This window comes from Sinohyriopsis cumingii, chromosome 4, assembly GCF_028554795.1.
Source record: "Sinohyriopsis cumingii isolate HCF-2022 chromosome 4, ASM2855479v2, whole genome shotgun sequence".
NCBI lineage: Eukaryota > Metazoa > Mollusca > Bivalvia > Unionida > Unionidae > Sinohyriopsis > Sinohyriopsis cumingii.
Genome location: NC_142964.1, coordinates 119298025 through 119323796, shown reverse-complemented (window position 1 = coordinate 119323796; position 25772 = coordinate 119298025). Strand labels below are relative to the sequence as shown.

Sequence of the window (25772 nt, the reverse complement as noted above, 5' to 3'; positions counted from 1 at the left end):
CTGCTGGTGAAGGGATAATCTGAATAGTAATACACATTCCTGACAGAATTGTGTCCCTTGGGTCAATCCCAATGCTTGTTGTTGTTGTAGGGTTTAACGCCATTTTTCAGCACGCAATAGGCTATACATGGCGGCCAGTATTAATGGTGGAGGAAGAAACCGGGAAATCCCCGGAAAGAACCACCGACCCTCGAGAAGCTACTGGCAAGCTTTCTCACATATCCACATTGGCCGAATCCGAGACTCGAACCCACGCAGAGGTGAGATGGCAGTGATCCGTAACGGTGAGCGCTTTAGACCACTCGGCAATCCCAATGCAGCCAAAAAATAAAAATAATGAAAATGAATAAGGAATTATATAAATTTATTTCCAGATCATTTTGCTAAGTTTCTTTAGATAAATTTTTAAGCCACATGCATCTATATGTGGTAAAAGTCATTCTGCAAGTGTTTAATCATAGAATAACAGTTTGATAAAAATACCATTAAATGAACATTAATATAAAGCATATGGGAAATATGGAGAACATTCAGAGCTGGCTATATAACCATGAATATAGACCTTGTTGTCTACATTCAGATTACAAGGTCCTACGCTTTGAGATTATTATAATAATACAGTAACATCATTATAACTGAGAACAGTAATTCATGACTACTAAGAGATATCAATAAATCACACTCTCATGCTAAATCCTTAAAAATAAATTCATGAACAAAAATTTGAAATTTTTCATTTACAGACAAAGCCACCTTAAGCTGTCACCTAAGGAAGTGATAAAAAAAAGTACTCCTGAGAAAAGTGGCCGTTTAATAATGGCAATTTTCGACATTAATTTGCTGCAATGGACCACAAAAAGGTACCTTTTCAAGACAGGTGATAATTTAATAATACAGGTGACATTTAAAATTGGTCTGACTGTGAATTACAATACTGTGTAATAACTATATTATTTTATCTTGACTGGTTAATGCAATACATACTAAGTAAACATAAAATACTTGGATAATAAAAACAAATGCCTCATTGTTTTGAACAACATTGATTGTATACATATACCCATATTATTTGTACATTTTTATTAACTTAAGTTTTCAAAATATCCGCAAATGATTCATTAACATTATGGAATTGAAAAATATTATGGCACATCCCATTTCTATAAAAAAATATTTCCCATGAAGTGTTCTTAACACTAACGTGAAAAATTTGTCACTGACGATAGTCAAGGTTTTCATAAAAAAAACAAACAACATGGAGCACCTGAAAAAATACTGTGACATACCTAGTGAAAACAACTATGTTGAAGAGGTTTCATTACAATGTCCCTGTCCATCACAATGTTACAGCTTGACTTTTGTATAGAAACAAAATCTCTGGAAATGCACCACAAAAAAATGATTTTTTTTTTCACAAGCTGAAAAGATTCTGGACAAGTAACAAAAAGTTTCACTTGCTGAGCACAACCTTTATTAACTTTCTGCAAGATATCGAGTTTGCTCAGCACTGATTGTATATATTTGTAAAGTCCGTAAAAGACAGTCTTCATGGGTCACATGATAGATTTTTTAAAGATCAGTTTTAAAAAAATCCTGCTATAGCAGAAAAAATTGTGAGAAATTATTTGTATTGCTTAAGCTTGCTCAAGTTCGACCAAAACCCCGTTACAGTCTTTTGGGTGAAGAAAAACTACTGGTTTGCCATGAGCACCAATCTTTGCTGTCTCACTTAGTAATCGGATCTTCTTTGTTTTCAGATCTTTCATTGCTGCTTCAATGTTATCCACCTGTAAATAAAAAAAGGTCTAAAACTATTGTTTACATCATGATAAATTATATGGCAGATACATTTTTCTGAGCTGTAACTAAAAACTTGTCCATTGGCTGTGGATAAATCCAAAGATGGGCAAATTTGTAAGTCACTTGCCAAAATGTTTACATAAAATATTATTACAGTTTTACATAAAATATGACAGAAATTTTTAATTGTTTTCTACATGATACAGAAAATCTTGTAGACAAGTAGAAGATTCTTATCTTCCATATGCTTAACATAATTTTGGGAATGTATACTTTTTGCAAGTTTTGTACTATGAGAAATATACAGTGTTCTATTTTGGTGGCAGTTCAAACAACACCAATTGCTTTTTTTGTATTGTGTGCAATAAACAGTGTTCCAACTTCATGGCAGTTAAAACCACACTATTTGCTATTTTTGTATTTTGTGCAACTTGTTGACAATTAAAACTACGTTATTTGCAAGCTTTGTACTGTGTACAATATAGTGTCCTAACTTGATGGCAGTTAAAACCACATTATTTGCTATTTTTGTATTGTGTGCAACATAAAGTATTCTAACTTGATGGCAATTAAAACTACACTACTTGCTAGCTTTGTACTGTGCACAATGTACAGTGTTCTAATTTGATGGCAGATAAAACTGCACTACTTGCTAGCTTCATACAATGTATTAAAATACAATATTCCAACTTGATGGCAGTTAAAACTGCACTACTTGATAGCTTTGTATAATGTATTAAATACAATGTTCCAACTTGATATACAATATTCCAACTTGATGGCAGTTAAAACAGCCTTACTTGCTAGCTTCATACAATGGATTAAGTACAATGTTCCAACTTGATGGCAGTTAAAACTGCACTACTTGATAGCTTTGTATAATGTATTAAATACAATGTTCCAACTTGATAGCAGTTAAAACAGCCTTACTTGCTAGCTTCGTACAATGGATTAAGTACAATGTTCCAACTTGATGGCAGTTAAAACTGCACTACTTGCTAGCTTCGTACAATGCATTAAATACAATGTTCTAACTTGATGGCATTTAAAACCGCCCTACCTGCTAGCTTCATACAATGGATTAAATACAATGTTCCAACTTGATGGCAGTTAAAACTGCACTACTTGCTAGCTTCGTACAATGCATTAAATACAATATTCCAACTTGATGGCAGATAAAACTGCACTACTTGCTAGCTTCATACAATGACTTAAATACAATATACCAACTTGATGTCAGTTAAAACCGCCCTACTTGCTAGCTTCGTACAATGGATTAAATACAATTTTCCAACTTGATGGCAGTTAAAACTGCACTACTTGCTAGCTTCATACAATGTATTAAATACAATGTTCCAACTTGATGGCAGATAAAACTGCACTACTTGCTAGCTTCATACAAAGTATTAAATACAATGTTGCCCGTATAGAAATTTCTCATGGATTCCATATGGAATCCATATGGAAGAGATATGGACTGAAAAATGTATGGAATCAGACAATTTATTCCATATCAATTCCATAAGTACTTCACAGCAAGTGAAAATTCCATATGGAATAAAGTTGCAACTTTGATCCATAAGCACTATTTTCCATATGGAAAGCAGGATCATGTATTATAGCATCATGGAAAATTCTCTCTGAAGAATTAATAACCTAAACTACCTGATTCAAACAGAAATATTGGTGGGAGTTAGAGTACTTGTATATGTCAGTGTAGCTGATGTGGAAGGATGAATATACACTTATATAAATTTGAACCACACTATTTGCTATTTTTTGTGTTGTGTGCAACATAAAGTATTCTAACTTGATGGCAATTAAAACTACACTACTTGCTAGCTTTGTACTGTGCACAATGTACAGTGTTCTAATTTGATGGCAGATAAAACTGCACTACTTGCTAGCTTGCTACAATATATTAAATACAATGTTCTAACTTGATGGCATTTAAAACTGCACTATGTGCTAGCTTCATACAATGTATTAAATATGATGTTTCAACTTGATGGCAGATAAAACTGAACTAGTTGCTAGCTTTGTACAATGTACTAAATACAATGTTCCAATTTGATGGCAGATAAAACTGCACTACTTGCTAGCATCATACAATGTTTTAAATATAATGTTTGAAGTTGATGGCAGTTAAAATTGCACTACTTGCCAGCTTCGTACTGTGTACAATATACAGTATTCCAACTTGATTTCAGATAAAACTGCACTACTTGCTAACTATGTACAATGTTTTAAATATAATGTTCCAACTTGATGGCAGTTAAAACTGCACTACTTGCTAGCTTTGTACTGTGTACAATATACAGTGTTCCAACTTTATATGTCATAGTGTTAACAATGTCCCAGTACATACTGCTTTGTGATTGTAATAATACATAAGTGAAGCCACACTTGAAGGTGATGTATAATGATACACCTGAATTAAAGTTAAGAAGGAAAAAAGACCTGAAAATGTTCAATGAAAGTATTATTAATTTCAGCACTTTTCTTTTGTGCCATAGTATTCATCTGCTATACTTTGGTCATAAGACTGGTTTTTCTACTCAGCAAGATAAACCATCTGTCTCAGTGACAAAACATATCAGAATTGTGTTTTAGTCACATATGGTTAAGTGCTATGACAGATGAATTCAGATGTGTACCGATTTCTTACTCAGCAAGATAAACCATCTGTCTCAGTGATGAAAAACATCAGAATCATGGTTTAGTCACATATGGTTATATACCACTGCAGATGAATCATTGTAAATTCAGGTACGAAAGATAGTTTATATATTTGATATCAATCGGAAAAAGAGAATTTCTGATCTCAAAATACTGGCATAAGAAATCTTCAACGTGAACCCTTCAGCTATATTTAAGGTTATCATCTGGAAATATTTTGGGTGTCAGGAAATAAATAATTACAAACTGTACTATTAGTAATAAAGCCATATGCACAAGCTACAAAACTCAGATTTATTCTGGTAATACTAGTAACCTTGCTGCGTGTCTACAATGCCAATACAGATATTGAATGTAAAGACAAACAAACAAGACAGAAGAATGTACCATGATGCATACTGTATCATAATATGCATAGTATTGTTGGCAAAATGTATGGTTATGGCCATGATCAGTGATCCTGAAATTCCAAGGGCTATTGCCAGATATTTTTTCCCCCAAATATTAACATGCTGACTATATATTTTGTGAAATTTAATATAAAACCACTCAAAGGAGGTATAACAAATGTTTACCAAAGAAAATATTTACGTACCTAAGTATTAAATGTACCATATAATGTCTCATTTTCATTTCTGGATTTGCTAATGCTTAGTGTTAATATTATCATTCCATGATTAACTGGTTTTTTCTTAAACTAATCATTAATCAAAATAATTTTTCATTAAAAAAAAAAAACAATAAATACTATTTCAAAAAATAAAGTTATTTTATTGCATTCTAATATTTTAAAACTAATATTCAACAACAAACACACTTTATAACTCAAAAACAATACCTAACTGATGGGCATTTCTGGTGAAAGTTGATGGTATAGGATTATTTTATCAGATTTTCAAACAAATCCTGGAGGATGATAATAAAGTTAACTTAGTTGTTGTTCAGTGGGCCTTGGCTACAAATATCTTGTTCCAGAAGTATTATTCATTGACACACTGTGACATAATATAAAGTTAATAAAACACATGGTATAAGCAACTGATATAATGTCTATAATACAAACCATGGAGCAGTGGTTCAATTATGATAGGCATGTGTAACCTTTGACCCACAACCTGTGACCCAGCCCATGACCTTGTTTTATCCAGTTACATTTATGTCACATGAGTACATTTAATAACTGCTATCTGGCCCATGCCCTGGAGGAAGCTGCACATAAATGATCAATGGTTTTTTAAATTTAAAAAAAAAGTTAACATGATAACCTTTGACATATAGTCTTGTGCTTTGTAGATATAGTGTGTTCAAAAATTTTTGAAAATATACAGACCAAACAAATGCATGGGACAATTATGAGCACCTTGTACATTTTAAACTCATTTGGCAGATGTGCTGCTACTTTTTGGATCTCTGGATTCAGTCTATAGATTAGATTGTTTGTGTTTCTATAGTGCATTTGTATTTAACTGCAAACCAAACTTTACTGATAAAAGTAATATAAGGCAAATACAATTGTCATTGAATAAATATTTTATATGGAATTTACTGAAATGCTAATGTCATAATTAAAAATAAGTGTTAGCCATCACAACTTACCTGCTTCAGTCTATAAAAAAAGAAACATTAGTACATTTCCAAGCAATGACTGAGTGTACTATTAGCTGTGAGATGTACATTAACTTTAACTCATCAAGAATCCATGCAACAAGTGTGAATTCACTTTTCTGAGTATAAATTTACATAGTTTTACAGACAACAAAATGTGTTCATAAAACACAGATGCCCAACCACAACGCCTGAAACTGACCTCAACTCAAAACATAACCAGCCTGATGAATGGATAGCTGGATGGATGGACAGATGAAAAAAAGGTAACACCAAATATCCTACCACTGTTGTGGAGGTGCATAAAATATAGCATCTTGGCTGCAACTTAAATTCATTATTGAGGAAGAAAGTCCTTATAGATAAATCATTTGTCATTTGGGTCTTTAAGCTTGCGATCTATAGAAACCATGAAATAAGACAAATATTGCTACTCCTAAAACAGCTCTAATTGACAGAAAAAACATGACAGTATGTTTAATTCATCATACACACTTTATATGACTAAAATGTGACAAATAATAGCAGAAATGATAAACATTAAGACACAATGGAAATAATATTGCCAAAAATGTAATTTACCTCAATACAAATATGATGCATGCCTCCACTTGCATTTTTCTCCAAGAAGTTCTTTATCGGACTCTTATCTCCAAGTGGATAAAGAAGCTGTAGGAAAAATTAAATAGGTAATAATGAAAGAAAATGAAGATATGGACAAAAGAGGGTCCTGTCACTTATGATAATTATGATGGTGACTATTATATATACTCCTTGTAAGTTGAGTCCAACTGCAAACTGCACAAACCCAGATCTGCTGTCACATAATGTGCTTGCAGATCTGGGTCTATGAAATTTATTAGGAGTAATCAGTAGAAAGAACAGCATATACCCTAGTCTGCAGGTGCATTATGCTATGGCAGATCAGGATCTTTGCTGTTTGCAGTTTGTCCTGACTTATAAGTGAGTATATAGAGTACATATTAGTATAGCACCTAAAAAATAAGATTGATTTTGGGCCTATGTAAGGTATCCATGATATCAAGGCATTTAATAATATATTACATTTTAATATGTGTGTATTTTGGGGTTGACTACAATGCAAAAGAAAAAATCCCTTTCTATTACATGCCTCACTATTTCAAACAATTGATATCATTCAGACAATTTGATTATTTAAGACCATGGATCTTCTCCCATTTCTCTTGCTGCACAAGATCGGACACTATCCCAAATGTGGGTCTTGTTCTGCTGAACTTTCTGCTGAATTCTGAGCAGTAAGTGATATACTGGATTTATAGAATAACTAATTCAAATTTGTTCTTATATTCAATTTTATTTCTCCCATGAAGATGGCATCTTGTGTGAACCTGGAACAGGTTATTTAAAGTGTTGCTTAAGTTGAGCCTTAATGAATTAAAAAGAAAGTAACAAGCTTTCTTCGGGCTGTTTTTATCACAACATATTATAGCGAAACCTCTCATGGCCTACACTTCACTAAACTTGAATCATCTTGAAACTATTTCTGCGGTCCTGAAATTTTCCTCCATTTATTCAACAACAAAAATAATTAGTAAACTGAAACTCAACGCTGAAAACTACAACAATTCTTTATGTTTTCAAATGTCAATTTTACACTGAAATGGACTGTCTAAAACCAAACCTTACTCAAAATGTAACCAGTTAGTTGCCAGATCCCAGATGAGGTCAGCCATTGGTCTGGAAATAGACTAGACCCATGTGTAACATTGTTGTTGTCATAGGGTTGAACACCATTTTTCATCACAAGATAGGCTATACAGACCATGTGTAAAATAAAACAAAGTCTGGTACATGCAGTAGCACAGAATACTACCAGTGACAATTTTTTTTACAACTGGCTGAAGTGCCCATTTTCAAATTTAACTATTTGCAATATAGTGACCATTTTTAAAATTAATTATATGCAATATAGTTCTAGTGGTTTTCCAAATCAAAGTAGATTATGCTTATTCATCTATGTCTAATAGTACACACCTATATAAATAATCATCAACCACTGATTCCTGAAACCACATACCTGAATAATCCTCAACCATCGATGTCTAATACCACATACCTAAATAATCCTCAACCATCAATGTCTGACATCCCATACCTAAATAATCCGCAACCATCAATGTCTGATATCATATACCCCTAAATAATCCTCAACCACCATCAATATCTGATACCACATATTGAAATAATTCTCAACCATCTTTGTCTGATACCACATACCCAAAATAACAATCAACCATCAGTCTGATACCTCATACCCTAAATAATCCTCAACCATCTATGTCTGATACCACAAGCCCTAAATAATCCTCAGTCATCAATGTCTTATACCACAAGCCCTAAATAATCATCAATCATTGATGTCTGATACCACATACCCTAAATAAACCTCCATCACTGATATCTGATGCCACATACCTCTAAATATACCTCAACCATCGATGTCTGATACCATACACCTAAATAATGCTCACCCATCATTGTCTGATACTACAAACCTCTAAATAATCCTCAATAATCGATGTCTCATACTACATATCGTAAATAACCTCAACCATCGATGTCTGATACCACATACCCCTGAATAATCATCAACCATCAAAGTCTGATACCACATACCTAAATAATCCTCAACCACTGATGTCTGATACCACATATCTCAATAATCCTCACCCATTCTCTGATACCATATACCCTGAATAATCCTCAACCATCAATGTCTGATACCACATACCTAAATAATCCTCAACCATTGATGTCTGATACCACATACCTCAATAATCCTCAACCATTCACTGATACCACATACCCTGAATAATCCTCAATGATCGATGTCTAATACCACATACCTAAATAATCCTCAACGATCAATGTCTGATACCACATACCCTAAATAATCCTCAACCATCCATGTATGATACCACATACTCTAAATAATCCTCAACCATCAATGCCTGATACATACACCTAAATAATCCTCACTCATCATTGTCTGATACTACAAACCCCTAAATAATCGTCAACAATCAATGTCTCATACTACATATCCTCAATAATCCTCAACCATCGATGTCTGATACCACATACCCCTAAATAATCCTCAACCATCAAAGTCTGATACTACAAATTTAAATAATCCTCAACCATCAATGTCTGATACTACATACCTAAATAATCCTCAACCACTGATGTCTGATACCACATACCCTAAAAAATCATCAACCATCGATGTCTGATACCACATACCTCAATAATCTTCACCCATTCTCTGATACCACATACCCTAAATAATCCTCAACCATCCATGTCTGATACCACATACCTAAATAATCGTCAACCATCGATGTCTGATACCACATACCCTAAATAATCTTCACCCATCATTGTCTGATACCACATACCCCTAAATAAACCACAACCATCGATGTCTGACACCACATACCTAAATAATCTGTAAATAGTCCTCAATCACCTATGTCTGATACTTCATACCTAAATAATCCTCAATCTAGCAGCTTTTGAACTTCTTTCGTATTAACTGTCTAGTGAATTTATTATTATTATATAAGTATAAATCATTAAGTTGGAAAAAAATTAATATAAGCAATCACATTATAAACATTATTAAAAATAAAATCATTATATGAATAAAATGTAATCCAGACACTAATGAATATATACATTATTAGCCGAGGCATGTAAAAATATGGAGTCCCCACTCAGTCCTAAGAGGATAACCCTAGTAAAGACAAGATCACACCAGCTCAAGTGTTGTCTCCCTTCATATTTTCAGTTCTTCTTAACACATTAACCCCTGGAGCTTTTTGTCATTTTCGCCTGAAAATCAAGTAGGAAACACATTTTGAAAGCTACTTCTGAACAGACTCGAAAACACCAAATCCCCAGTTATCTTTCAATAACATACTGCCTAGTTGTGTTAGAAACATCGTTTTTCATTGGCTATTTGACTCGCGCATGAGCAGAAGAGTAAAAGTTGAAGTTCTTTTTTTCTTCATCCTTTTTTTTTTGCTAAACGTAGCCATTATTTTTGTATGGAGACCACTCTTTATTCCAAATGCCCATCTTATCCTACTTTTTGCAAAGGCTCATCTGTCTGTTTGCAGTTCATACCAGTCTGCCTTAGATCTGAGACCAAAAAGTCTAAAATCCAGACCCAAAATTGGATTCCGACCATGGGCAAATTTTGGGTTTAAAAAAGTCGGGTAAAAAAAATGAGGTTTTTCTATCTGTATTTTGTAGTGCAACTAGATATTCCAGATTATTTGCTAACATTGTAGAGCTACAGCTGTCTACCTTTCTATAATACCACCCACTTTAGTGTATCATGCATGACCATGGCGCTACAGAGCTCGGCAGTAGGCTACTACCTCCTGCCTCATAAAGTCGTCGCTAGGGGTTAATATGTTAAGATGATACATACAAACTTGAATAATCATTCAGGCTGTATAAATATATTTTACTAAACTTGTCCAGTACAAGTAACTTCTGAAACATGATGTGTCCATACAAATTTCTTCCTTGTTTCTCCGACTTGGAGACAACTCCAACACTATGCCCTGCTGTCAGAAATTTTATTGCAAAACAAACTTGTTGCAATGAAAGTGGATATGAACAGCAAGATTTTTTTTATATAACTTATCATTTTAATTATGATTCATCACATATTATCCTAATGTTCAAAATAAGTTACCACAAATAAGGATCAGCTAAAATGGACTGGTCAGATTCTGTGTATTATTACATGGAATTCTGTTTCAAAGAGTTATTAAGAAAAAAATTCAAATATGAACACTTTTCATGTGTTAATCTTTGATGAATTGATTTTCTACCAAATTTTACTTTGTAACCTGTTGAGTAAATACATGTCATCCTTCTCTGGTGCTCTTCCATTCCAACAACTTTCCCAACAGATGAAATGTTTACCAAACTTTCTAAACTTGTTCATGATATCCAGTAACCAAAATGATGCTGTTTAATTGATAGGATTCCAAAATACACCCCCATGCCAATCTACAAATGAGGCATTATGTTTATGTGATGACTAGTTAAATTTACCAAACAGTCAAATTAACAGAAATGTGGAAATTTATCATTTAATTGAAACTGGCAGTTACTGTGTTAGTGAAAGCTATATGCATGTTCGTTTACATGGTTACCAATTTTGAAAATGCTTACAAGCAGTAAACAAAACTGAGCCGTTTACATGTGTAAATGCTGCATCCATATCCTTATCTCTTATGACAACCAATGTCAATGTCAGCTGAGTCTAAGAAATCTACAACAGGTAATCACTAGTTGTGTTGAGAGTAATCAATCTCTTATGAACAAAAGCATGCACCTGACTTTTTATATTTTAAAATCAAATGAGTAAACTTTGCTGAAAGACAACTGTCCAATGCCTGGCTAAAAAAAATGAAGAAAAAAAATAACATGTTTGAGTGGTGAAACCCACTGCATGATATTCCATGTTTTGATTGGTTTTCTCAATCATACTTGAAAAACATTCATGTTCAGAAGTGAACACCAGCTAAACAGTCAGTGTTACTAATCCAGCAGCTGTAAGTGACAATGTGTTAAGCAGCCCATCTCAGCAGTGTGTAAATGATATGGTCAACATAATATTTTTCCTTTTCTGGCTAAGGAAGATGTGTTCTTTATCATTAATGTGATAATGAGTAAATTTATTACTTTTAAAACAGCACATATCAAATTTCATTTTTACAAATAAATGCCCTTGCCCAGCTGAGGTAATGGACTAGCCCTGGAAGCTGGGTGTTAAAATTTGTATTGATCTGTCATTTCAATCTCCTCTATTGTAACAAACTGAAGCTTAATTCTGGCAAAATTGTGACATCAAAACAGTAAGCTACACTTTAAATAAGCAAAGTAAATGATAATTCTTATCAATTAGATAAGTAAATAAAGTAACCCGCTCATTGCTAAATTTCAAATAATAAGCCTAACTGCATTCCATCAGTGAAATGACAATCTGTTTCAAACTGAGAAAAGTAAAAAAAAAAAGGAAGTAACTCGTGCTAAATGTGCCAAATGAAAACTGTCCATTGACCAACAAATGCTTTAAAAATTGCCAAAGCTTGGTAAAATAATAACCCAATAAATTACTAAGCATCCCCCCCATATACTTTTTGTCTAGGCTCTCTACCTCTATTTTTGTGTCACCCATCTGTACAAAGACTGTGTACACGCCATGTTCTGGCTGGGGCTGTAAGAAAAAAGAAACAATCGGATAAATCTTGTTACACAATATATATATAACTGCAGTTAACATGTCTATAAAGACCACTCCAGGGATAATAAAACCATGTCCTTTATGTACAGATGCTGTCCTTTATCTAGAAGCTTATTACCTTTGGGAAATCATGTATGTTCCTATATGTTTTCTCTTATAAGCCGATTTCCCTTACATGCACATGTCTGCTAATGTAGGTTTAACTGTACCAAAAGCAAGTCTAACAAACAAGAGTCCCAAATAAACCTGAGAACACTCACCTGGGAGGCATCTGCCTAATAGTCAAATGCAAGAGCAGCTGACCAAGAAATGTGGGTCAGTAGGACGCTTTATGCAGAAGTTCTGCTGCATGCATAGGTTACAAAAGCCATTGTTGAAGGTATACACAGGTTTCTTTATTATTTTCTTCCATATTTAATGGCAGATTAGCATAATCTAATCAACAATAAAAGATCTACATGCCATGAAGCATTCTGTCAAAGTAGGTCAAATTCTTTCAAGGGATTATTTGACACAAAGTTGTATAAATATTTGTATAGTTTTATCAACAAAAGCCATATTTGATGCTGGATCAGCATTATTTTTATAAATCTGACAGGCCAAGACAGTTTCTATCAAATCTGGTCAAATTCCGCAATGTCATTAAAGATTTTTCAACAATTGGTAATGATAGCTATATTGGATTGGCATTATTTGTAATAAAACCTAAATTTTAAAAGACTTTGTCACAGAATGCTTTCTGTCAAATTTAATGACAAATTCTAGTGTTTTTTAAAAAGTCTTTTAAAGGCTTGTCTCTTTAATAACAGTGACCATATTTCGACAGCACAATTTGTACAAATCTGAAAGCCCTTAATGACAAGATGATTCCAGTCAAATTCCGTTAAGCTTTCAAAAGACAGGATGCTTTTGGCCAAATTTGTTCAAATTCTATTGAGTGGTTTTTGAGAAGTTGTTTAATGGTTGTTTATATTTAGTTTATTTTTAGTAACAGCAGCCATACTTGATGGTAAATCAGTATTGTCTCCACAAAACTTAAAGCCCCTCTAATCCATGAAAGTTTTTGATAGATTAGGAAGAAGACAGCTTTAAAATTAAGGTGGCAAAGTGCTCTCAGGAAGAAAACTTTTAATTGCTGAAAAAAATGAACTGTCAGTATGTGCAAAGAATTTCCAATTTAAAAAAAAAACTATTTTCATTTTACAGCAATTCATGCTGCATAATATAAAAAGTGTTTTGACTTACATGTTTTTCACTGACTTTAGCTTTGAGTACATCTCTGTACAAAGCAGTAGCCTTGTCAAGATCAGGCACAGCTATGGCTACATGGTTGATTTTTCCAAGCTTCCAGACCTAGAATGGAACCAGAAAAGGCAACTACATCTCCATCTAAGTTGGTAATGCAGCAAGTAATACAAATAAAAACAAACGAGAAAGTACATACATCTGTAAATCCATTACCTTTTTTTGTAAACTGATCTTGCAACTGTTGTCTTGTATTTTGCTGCAGTCTAATCTTGGTTTAAAATGTATATTCAGGAACCAGACAATGTATCTAATACCTAGAATGTATATTCTTTATCTGTCATTGTGTAGCATAATTTGAAAACATCCCAAATGAAAGCCTCTTTGTAACAGTTGTTGTTATATGTAGGATTGAAAAAATATTGAAACATTTTAAAATGGAATTCTAACGTAGATCCATTTTTGCTAGCCAAAGTTCTAATCTAATAATCCTATCTACACCTTGGCCGATCGAACAGATATATTGGTGCTTTGTTTTAGCAACATCTACTGAATGTCATAAGTTGCCTCCCTTAGTTTGTAATGCCAACTAACCAATAGCTTGGTGTGTTGTACATCAGCTGAAAGTTGTGGAGGCAATTGACCTACAAAGCATACTTGTAATTTTAACATCGACAGTATGACTACGTACCAGAAGGAAGCCATTACAGGACTATTTGAGTGATGAAAGTTATTTGTTCAAACATGGACTGGCACTGGAAAATTGCTTATTTATCAGTCCATTTACCGTATAAACTGGGACACGACAAAATAATATCTTTTTCCCTGTCCCAGAACTTATGGTAAAACGTTTTTCATCAAGGTCATATGTCCCTTGACTTAAGAAATGAAATAAATTTGTATTGAATTTGTACCCCCCCCCCCTTTGACAGCATGTTGCATTAAAAGACCCAGACCCAGATATGCTAGTGCATTATATGATGGCAGATCTGGGTCTGTGCAGTCTGCAATTGGACTAATCTTATAACTGAGTATATATGGTACTTTCTGCAATAAATATTCACTTTTCAAGAATTATATCCTTTAAATCTCTTTGAACAGCCAGGCTACAACATGGTTTTCAACAATTCTGTCCACTGTTCAAGACATGTCATTTTAGTGGACAACTGAACTGTAGCAAACTGTACTGACAGTCTTACTCGAAAATGACTGTTTCAAAGTAACAAAATATTAGAAAAACAAATATTTAATATGATCATTATCAGAGTACAATGTTGGATGCTTTCCATACTAGGATCTGAATTCCTCATCCTCAAGAACCATTCCCCTCTAGAATTTATTTTAAACATTTGAGTCTACATTTTGTTCTCCTTACAAGCTATTTTAGAATTAATTTAGTGTTTTTACTATGATTTCATCTTTTCTTCTTTATCACGCTAATCAAAATCAGTAAGACATTTCTATCAGCCAAGGAAATTGATTGTCTTATGCTTCTTTGGCAAAAAAGCATACTCTATTATGTAAGCCCAAGATGCACTCGATTCAGTCAGTTTAAACTCTGCAGTAACGATCTTTGATCTTTATTTTCTGGGGTAATTTGTTATGTGCTGTATTGGTGCAATAAAGGGAACATTTTTGCACCAAAACTGAAAAATGAAAGGTCATTGGCACAAGGTTACAGCCTAAAATGAACCCTATTCTTGCATAAGATTGAACTAAAACAACAATCACAAGTATATTACTGTAATCTAGAGATAAACAAGATCAAAAGGCTCCTACACTTTTGTGCAATGAATGTAGGGGCATTTTCCTAGTGCAAATAATCTGGGATAAACTGTGACATTCTGAAATCCAATGTTAAAAACTGTTCCTGAATATAATTATCCTCAAGCACCATATACAAACAGCAGCTCAACAGATTAGTCCAACTGACTGAGAGCAGGATATGACAGCTACCTTAAACTATGTGTAGCATATGACAGCTACCTTAAACTGCATATAAGCAGGATATGAAGCTAACCAACTGACTGAGAGCAGCATATGACAGCTACCTTAAACTGCATATAAGCGGGATATGAAGCTAACTTCAACTGAGAGCAGCGTATGATAGCTACCTTAAGCTATGTGCAGCATATGACAGCTACCTTAAACTGCATATAAGCGGGATATGAAGCTAACTTCAACTGACTAAGGGGGCGCTCACCAGTTATTATTTACTTTTGAGAGAGTGACATATGTAAGGTGAAGCTATTTGCATTTAAAATATGCACAATGGAGAGAATGGTGGCATACCTCTATGCTACATTAATGTAATGTGGATGATATTTCTTTGGATATTATACTTTTGGAAATTGTACATGATTTAAACATACTGCTAACTAAAATGAATGCTCCCTTGTGCTAAAAAAATCAGAATGAATTTGTCTAAAGTACACTATCCATAGCAGCTATTAAAATAGGGAAAATGAATTTTGCCAGACTAGACAATAACAGCTTCTGAAAAGCAATGAATGAATTACCAAATACAAAAAATGTAAAAAAAAAGTTATCAGCTCTTTTTTATACAATTTACCTCTGAAGTTCAGGAAGTGAAAATTACCAAGGACCAAGTGGAGCTAGCACTTTTTTGAAAGGTGCACATCTGGAGTAAGGCCAAGCCGTATACTCTATAACCTAAATTACACCCATCAATCATACACCAAAATAAAGGGAATTAAAGGTTCTTTCAATTATACCTAAGATATACAAGGTTATTTTTAAACAGCCAGTATAACCAGTGAGGAAAGCCGGGGAAATTCTTTTTCTTTAAAATTTGAACCCTATGCAAAATACAAATTTAAACTGTAGAGCTCCACCTTCCTTAAACTGACTATGAGCAGCATATGACAGCTACCTTAAACTGACTATGAGCAGCATATGACAGCTACCTTAAACTGACTATGAGCAGCATACGACAGCTACCTTAAACTGACTATGAGCAGCATACGACAGCTACCTGAAACTATGAGCAGCATATGACAGCTACCTTAAACTATGAGAAGCATATGAGTGCTACCTTAAACTATGAGTAGAATATGACAGCTACCTTAAACTATGAGCAGCATATGACAGCTACCTTAAAATGACTATGAGCAGCATATGACAGCTACCTTAAACTATGAGCAGCATATGACAGCTACCTTAAACTATGAGCAGCATATGACAGCTACCTTAAAATATGAGCAGCATATGACAGCTACCTTAAACTGACTATGAGCAGGATATGACAGTCACTTTAGTAGAGCATACCAATCATGGGTTGTTGGTTTGGCTTAAAGTCAACCGGTTCTTTCACACACCCTTCTGTAATACCTTTTTCATCAGCTAAATCTGCAAAACCTGTTGTTCATGGAAGAGTAGCAAACTGAGTTCCTTGTGGAAACAAGATGCCATAAGTATGTCTTATAATGACTATTGTATTAATTATTATAATTAGTCTAGGTGTGCAAATAAAAAACAAAATATTAAGAAGAAATAGAATCAATATGGAAGACTTGAAATCTCATTGGTGATCTGTCACTTCTATTCAACAACATACTTACAGCAGAACTGCTGGCTGCAGCCGTTTGGTGGAGGTTCCTTGTCAGGTGACCAACCTAGAACAAGTCAAGAAGAAACAAGCTTCATGTCTTTCTGAATACAAAGTGCATAAATGACTGCATATTTACCAACCTTAACTCTGTTTTCTTGAGTAGATATTGCATAAAAACTATTTTTTTAAAATCATGTTTATAAGTTTGCCCAAAAACTTCCTAAAATCAATGCTGGTTTAAGTTTTCAATCTCAAAATGTATATTTTAAAAATAGATGGCAAAAATAACTGAATAAAAATTGTAAAGCTCATATCAGTCGTTTTGTGATGAAATGCATCATTAATGGCTGTTCATTTCTAGATCATATCCACAATCAATGCAGTGAAAGATCTGATCTTTAACTTATTTCACAGCAACATTATGAAGCATGAAGAAAATTATTTAACTTTAAATAAGTCTGTAAATTGATGAAATTATTTGAAATGAGTCCTATGTTTGTTGCAGTGTTTCTTTGTTTTTGAATTCTTTTTAGAGCATTGTGTTTCATATGTATTGTTAACCAATAAACCCACGTAATATGTAAACTTTAGCATCTAAACTTGAAAGCTCAGGAACAGGTAAATGATGCATACTTGATAGATCAACAGAAATTGATTTAAATTACGAAAATATCTCATACTGAGTGTGACAGCTCAAATGTGTTTTCAAAGTTATTTCAAGTTTCAAACATCAACTGTTGGAAAGCATCTGGAAAATAAATATTGCAAAAAGTGAATGGCAGGAAGAAAATTTAGGTTCCAAAGGGTCTAGTCTATATCACATTCGAACTATGTCACATATACTGTGAGACTGCTAAAGAAAATAGTTTATATCTGTATGCCAATGGTTCAATGGTATTTGCCATTATGAATGCTGCAAGGGAAATAACAATTAGCAGCAAACCAAAATAAAAAGGGAAACAAGTTGTCTTAAGCATATGCCAAAAAATGTTACGCTGTCTGTTCTCAAATTATGGCCCTTAGTTATATAAACACAATGGCCTTTTTATGTCTTTGTTGTTCAGGTGTGCCTACTTTTTGATGATGATCAAACAACCATAACCAAAAGTATTCAAGGGGTGTCATAATTAATTTTTGTTAACACTGAATATTTGTGTTATTATTTATAATAGTATTTTTGCTATCGTTATTATTATTGATCTAGCCATAGATTTCTTGTTTACACAAAGATTTTCCTTTTCTCCTGTGCATATGTGTATTCTTCTGGCAATAAAGACTAGCTCTTTTCAACATAACTTTTGGCCCAATAAAGGTTTGTTTATTGATAGTTTTAAGAAGGGTTGTTCATTGGCTCATTCTAAAGATGACGATCAGACTCATCAACCTGAAGAAATAGGACTTTATACCCAGCTGGCTACAATGAACTGGGTCTTTTCTAAAGTCTTTGGGGAACATGAGTTTCAGGAATCTAACCATACATGCCATATTAAAATGTACTTGGGTTACCATATATATTCACTTATAAGCCAGTTCAAACTGCAATCAACATCGACCCTGCTCTGCCATTACATAATCTGCCTGTATTTTCGAGTCTGTGCAATATGCAGTTGGACTCAACTTAAAAGTGAGTTGGTTGTCATGAAGTTTTCAACTGCCATAGGTTTATGGTTAATTTACACACATCCTATATGCCCTGCTATTTACTTTGTGAACGTTTAAAAAGAGTTCATTGACTTTATATAAATCCTTAATTTCAGTATGTGTTTTATCAACATACACAATAATGAAATAATAATGGCAAAGTATAATTTTTACTTAAGTGTAAAATCATGTTTAAAAGCAAATGTAATATTTGTTTTTAAATAGTCTTTTAACTCATTAACCCCTCGCGCCGTGTTTATGTGGCAGGAGGTTGTAGCCTACTGCCAAGCTCTGTAGCATCTAGGTCATGTATGATACACTAAAGCGGGTGGTATTATAGAAAGGTAGACAGATGTAGCTCTACAATGATACAAAATAATCTGGAAGTTCTAGTTGCACTACAAAATACAGAGGGAACAACCTAATTGTTTTTCCACCCAAAACTTGTCCGTGGTCAGAATCCGATTTTGTGTCAGGATTTTAAACTTTTTGGCCTCAGATCTAAGGCATACCGGTCTGAACTACACACAGACAGATGAACCTTTGCAAAAAGTAGGATAAGATGGGCATTTGGAATAAAGAGTGGTCTCGATATGAAAATGATGGGTCTGTTAAGCAAAAAAAAAAAAAACGAAAAAAGAACTCCAACTCTTACCCTTCAGCTCATGTGCGAGCAAAATAACCAATGAAAAATGATGTTTCTAACAAAATTAGGCATTAGGTTAATGGGAAATCACTTGGAAGTCGATGTATTAGGATGAATTCAGAAATAGCCCACAAAATGTGTTTCCCACTCGCATTTCAGGTGAGAATGACAAAAACCTCCAGGGGTTAACAAGTTAAGCCACAATGTTCAAATTAGCTATACAGAAACATTAATTTAAGTTTTGCTTTATTACTGCATAAACATAAACAATATTCTTATCAAATAATCTATGAGTGTATTTATGAATAACAGTACATTTTTTAAAATTGCCCTCACCACATATTTTTAAAAAATAAATTAATTTCATACATTAAGACAACATTAATGCATAACTTATCATCTGCAATGTTTCTCAATTAAATTATTCCAATTCATAGGTCTGAAGAGATTACTGGATGGTTTGTTGTCTGTAATCTTTTAATCAGTTAGCCATTAGTGCAAGTTTATTATTGCTACTCCTCTAAAACTATTTGGTGGATTGCCTTCAAACATTACACACATCCATCCCATGGTCTAGTTTGTCCAAAATGAAAATGGTGCTTCTTACACATCCAATTTACTTCTCTTTCAGGAGCTTTGCTATCATACAATTTATTCAGTCTGCTTCCATCATTTGTATCATAACTGTATTTCTAAGTATAAATTACCTTTTTTCAATGAACTAAACAGATTCAAATACAATTATCTCTAACCCTTTAAGGTAAAAAACAACAAGCGCACTTTATAATTCACCAATCCCATAGCTTAGCTTAACTGTCATACATTCTCATAGGTGTCACTCAATATGTTTAACTAGTGTTTCATGACACTAGTCTAAGCACAAGCAGGGGATGGTTAAATCATTATTCATTAATGTTGTTGTAGGATTTAACACCATTTTTTAGCACAAGATAGGCTATACATGGCGGCCAGTATAAATAGTGGAGGAAGAACCCAGGAAAACCCCGGAAAGAACAACCGGCCCACAAGAAGCTATTGGCAAGCTTTCTCACATACCCACATTGGCTAAACCTGAGACTCAAACCCATGCAGACAGAGGTGAGATGGCAATGATCCGTAATGGTGAGCGCTTTAGACCACTCAGCCACTCGGGGCCCCTTATTCATTAATGTCAAATGAGCACTAATTATATGTAATCCTGGAAATATGTTCCCTATTCATAGGTTACATACACTAATTTTACAGCTGTGATACAAGTATAGTAAGTAGATGATCTTCAAAAGGATAAGGGACCTAACTGGATCACTGTTTTATAAAATTTCATACACTTTACTTTTATTTTTTCTGATTTAAAATATAAAGAAATCATGAAATTAAGATCATGTTCACTGCAACAAAGCATGAATACTGCATTTAAAGGTCATGCTTAGATATATGCAGGAATTTCCTGTCTAAAAGATTTCTGTGAGTAAAATACTAATGTGATACCTTAATGAGTAGTGTATGGTTCATATAGCTGGCAAACCTTAACATGCCTTCACATAAATGTTAGTTTTCATAAAATAATATTTACTTCTGCTGTTGATCGCATTAAATGCACAGTACTGTATTCTCTAAAGTGCAATGCAGTTTTTATCCACTAGTGTTTCAGCAATTGATTAAGCAAGTCATTTGGTGTATAATGGAATCATGAGTAATTCAATGTTACCACATGAATATCTACATTATAGAGTTCTCTCATATTATACTTAAATATATAGTGATCATGATTACATTAGCAAGTAACTTAGCAAAAGCTGTGAATTTTTAACAAATTTTTGTCACAAAAATTTAGTTTTGCACCCCTGATGCTCTGTAATTCTCTGGCCCCAGGACAGTTCTGCCTCTTCAGTGATTGATCTAACAGCTCCATCTGTTGTCATAATAGATCATTACAGTAATGTGCAATTAAAACAACAGATGGCATTGATTACAATATAGCAACTTGCATTATGCTAACATGGTGTAACTTTCAATGTGCTACATTTTAACTTGTACAATGTTAAGTATTTTAACCTTATTAATATGTAATCAAATAAACTGTCACAATGCAACAAGCAGAGACTTAGCGACGGAATAATGCAATGTTGAATGTTGACATGTTTAATACTGAAAATATGCACATGAATCATGAAGATATGAAATGGCAGTATTCCAATATCAAACTTATCAAATTTAGAAAGAACTAATGGCAGATGTAAAAATGCAGTCTTGAACATACATCTTAAACACACTGAAAATGGGAAAACAGAATAATGCAGAAATGAAAAATACAGCATATACTATAGAAAATACATATGCAGAATTATGGCGGTAATCCCACTCTATGCAACATGCTTAATGATGGTGAAAATGACATGCATTCATATATATATATATATATATCCATGTAGTTTTCTAAATTGGATTCTAGTGTGTCGATTAGTCCACATATAGGGAAAGAGTGGACACTTACTTGTACAATTAGTTATGTTCATTTTAGTGGTGACTTAGTGATATTTTCCTGTATGTGTGATAACTAGTTAGTCATGATGTCTGTGTATGACATTTGAACACTGGGTAAATTCGTTTTTCATTGTACAGTGTGGTCATTTGCAATGACATGGGTTCTTAAGAAATCAGGATACAAGGAGGCAGTCCAATGTGGCTGAATGTCTACATAAAGGGAAAAATATTAGACCAGTCTTAGATTTCGTACATTTGCGTAGAACCCACTATTAGGATACCAAGAAAGTGAGTGGAGATTTAAACTTAAGAATCATTAATTAATAATGTTGAGAAAACTGAATTAACAATTTGGGGAGGATAGTTCATCACGTATACAAAGACATGAAAAATTAAAATATGAACATTCCAGACTTTTCATTTTCGGGTCATTATTTCATTATTTTTTGGACTAAAACTGTGTTATTATTATTATTAGTATTATTAACAAAATACAATAAAAACTGTGTTATTGGCTTAACATAAAATGCTGATTATGACCAATACAGGCCTTCATAAGTTTATTAGAAACTACTGTCAAGGTTGTTCAGGGCTGACAGGAATCCATTTTATTTGCAAACAAGTTTTACACAAAATCCACTTTACCCTGCCACTAAATGGATTATTCATAGGACCTATGTGTCAGTGGCATTTCATTTTCACAACATACAAACTCCATCTTGCTGTACTCTGCATTAGTCGTACATGTCAGACTTGATGCTAATATTTATGTTGCGGGCATCAAGGTCTTACAGCCTAACTAATGGCACTATGTAGCGTGTTTTGATGTTGCCTAACATCGTTACGAAAGTCAAATTTTCAGGAATATTCACACAACTGACAACTAAAATAATGACGCTTTTCTACAAAGTAAAGTCATAATGTTTTAGTCAGACTTTACTTACTCTGATGTCTTTTCTCTAATAAATTCAAATTCTCACAAAAGAAATGGACCAGTTTTCAAGTTTTGTTGGCCCACATTTCAGCTGGCTGGAAAGCAATGAAAGCCGGGAATGCCGAAATCGGGTTAAGCTGAAATATTATTCTTTAACGAAATGAATAAAAAATATATTATGCCTATTGGAACTGTAAGCAACAGCTCATTTTGTTCAAGAAACATATCCCCAACATGTACCTATTTGAACTTACTTCGGCATACCTCAACTACCATCGAATTGCAACAAATTCAAATGTATGTCAACGGAATGTGAAAATGCATCCATTTGCTAATATCATATCTTCATTCTGTCAGGATAAAGACAGCACACTAAGTATATTAATTACACATAAACTAGTGGAAGAGTGCCAAGTGTGTGAGATGTTCCTGAAACTTTGATTACTCATTCCGATGTCAACGACATCAGAACAATCTATACAATGCCGTTATTTGGATAGTAAGGCATAGCACTAAAACAAAAACATGTGCTATGTCTTACAATGTAGGACTATACTCTGCATCACAATCTGTTCATAAAAATGGTCGGAAAGTTCTTATTACAAGTTATTCTCTAACACACTCAATGCTATATGATATATGAATCATATTATGATACTAGTCCTACATGTCAGACATAGCACGTTTTGATTTTGCTGAGGTGCTATGTCTTACTATCCAAATAAAGGCCTTGTATAGTGTGTTCCAATGTCGTTGACATCGGAATGAGTAATCAAAGTTTCAGGAACATCTCACACATTTGGCAGCCTATATCGACATTTTTCCACTAATTTATCTGTAATTAATATACTTACTGTGCTGTTTTTATCCTGGTGGAATGAAAATATGACACTAGCAAATGGATACATTTTCACGTTCCATTGACATACATTTGAATTTGTTGCAATGTGACGGTAGTCGAGGTATGCCGAAGTAAGTTCAAGTAGGTTGACGTTTGGGATATGTTTCTTGAACGAAACAAACCATTGCTTACAATTCGAATAGGCATAATATGTTTTTTATTCGTTTCGTTAAAAGTTAATGTTTCAACTTTATCCGATTTCGGCATTCTCGGCTTTCATCGCTTTCCAGCCAACTGAAAAGTAGGCCAAAGAAACTTGAAAACGGGTCCATTTCTTTTGTGAGAATTTGAATTTATTAGAGAAAAGGCATCATAGTAAGTAAAGTCTGACTAAAACATTATAACTTTACTTTGTAGAAAAGCGTCATTATTTTAGTTGTCAGTTGTGTGAAATATTCCTGAAAATTTGACTTTCGTTACGATGTTAGTCGACATAAAAACACACTACACAGCGCCATTAGTTAGGCTGTAAGACCGTGACGCCCATAACATAAATATCAGCGTCGGGTCTTACAGGTAGGACTATTTATGATACTTAACTGAAAGAAATGAGACGTCACCTTTAAAACATTTTTTTGTGCCATTTCTTCATAAACCCGAGTACCACCCCCACCCCCCGTACTGAATTGTGCATTAGTGACACAGGCACTTGATTCCGGGGTAAGCTAATGTGTACAATCACGAATTAATTGGTGAGTGTACACATTAGCTTACCCCGGGAAGCAAGTGCCTTTGACCCAATACTCATCAGCCCTTAAGAATCTTACCCATATTGCAATGCATGTTAAATGTACTCACCATGGACTTCCCTACAAGGGATGTGATTTTAAACATGTCCAAAACTAAATGACAATTACTCTAAAATAACAAAATATGTGTATTACAGAGACGACAGGCAGATGATGGAGTGTGAACAAGGTTGTGAACTTGACCAGGAACAACCTTCACCGAGACTACCTTTTTTGTGAAGAACCATGGACTCCACGGGAGCAATCATTTAAAATAATTCCTATTATCGGATTCAGTAAAAAGTCAAGTAAAAACAAGCAAAGATTTTGCTGAAGCTCATATATGTATATATATATATATATATATATATATATATATATATATATATATAGAGAGAGAGAGAGAGAGAGAGAGAGAGAGAGAGAGACACACACACACACACACACACACACACACACACACACATATATATATATATATATATATATATATATATATATATATATATATATATATATATATATATATATAGATAGATAGATAGATAGATAGATAGATAGACACACATAAATAAACCTGCAAAGTTGATTTTTTAAAATCTCAAGCCTAAACTTAGAAAGAAATTTAAAGAGACCGTAACTTTGACATTTGAGACCTTAAAAAATGTCAGCCCCTAACCGATATTTGAGATATTTTTAACATGACAGATATGATTTCTGGATTAACCTGTTCAAAAAATAATTTAAAAAAACAACAACAAAAAAAAGGTCTCACATGTAGATGGTCTACTAAGCATAAAGCAGTACCCATGTAACTCTGGCCATTTTAATACGGGAATTAGTGACTTTCATAATATGATTTTCACTATGATCAAAGGACGAGTACAAGCAACAGTAAATTCGCATACCTAGTTTTAAGGATTACAACCAGGAAAAATTCAATGCCGATCAAAGGTGTACACCTTTTCATATAGCTTATATGTTTAATGATCTAGGTAATGTCTACTAGTTTTTTGTGCAATTGCCAACTAACGTGATCGATGATCATGTTCCTCTTAAATAAAAAAAAGACAAAGAAAGCCATCTGCTCCCTTTATCAATGGCAGCATAATAAAAGCATTACTCAAGAAAGTTCAACTACTTCACCAATACCAGAGATATAGAACACGCTTAGTAAACATTAGCTTTAGTTTTAGACTGCTTACTATACTAACCCTCCCGGCCATGA

The 25772-nt window shown here is 33.7% G+C and overlaps 1 protein-coding gene across 1 annotated transcript; it reads right to left on the bottom strand.

Annotated features, from left to right (window-relative positions):
• Window positions 1–347: 347 nt before the first annotated feature.
• On the bottom strand, window positions 348–24777 carry LOC149801994 (methylmalonyl-CoA epimerase, mitochondrial-like). Its single transcript, XM_089956388.1, has 6 exons — window positions 24615–24777; window positions 17221–17274; window positions 13640–13747; window positions 12308–12367; window positions 6667–6753; window positions 348–1787 (listed from the first exon to the last, which is right to left on the bottom strand). Exons 1-6 carry the CDS (start codon window positions 24648–24650, stop codon window positions 1635–1637), a joined length of 498 nt encoding a protein of 165 aa, XP_089812514.1. The 5' UTR covers window positions 24651–24777; the 3' UTR covers window positions 348–1634.
• Between the last annotated feature and the right edge of the window lie 995 nt (window positions 24778–25772).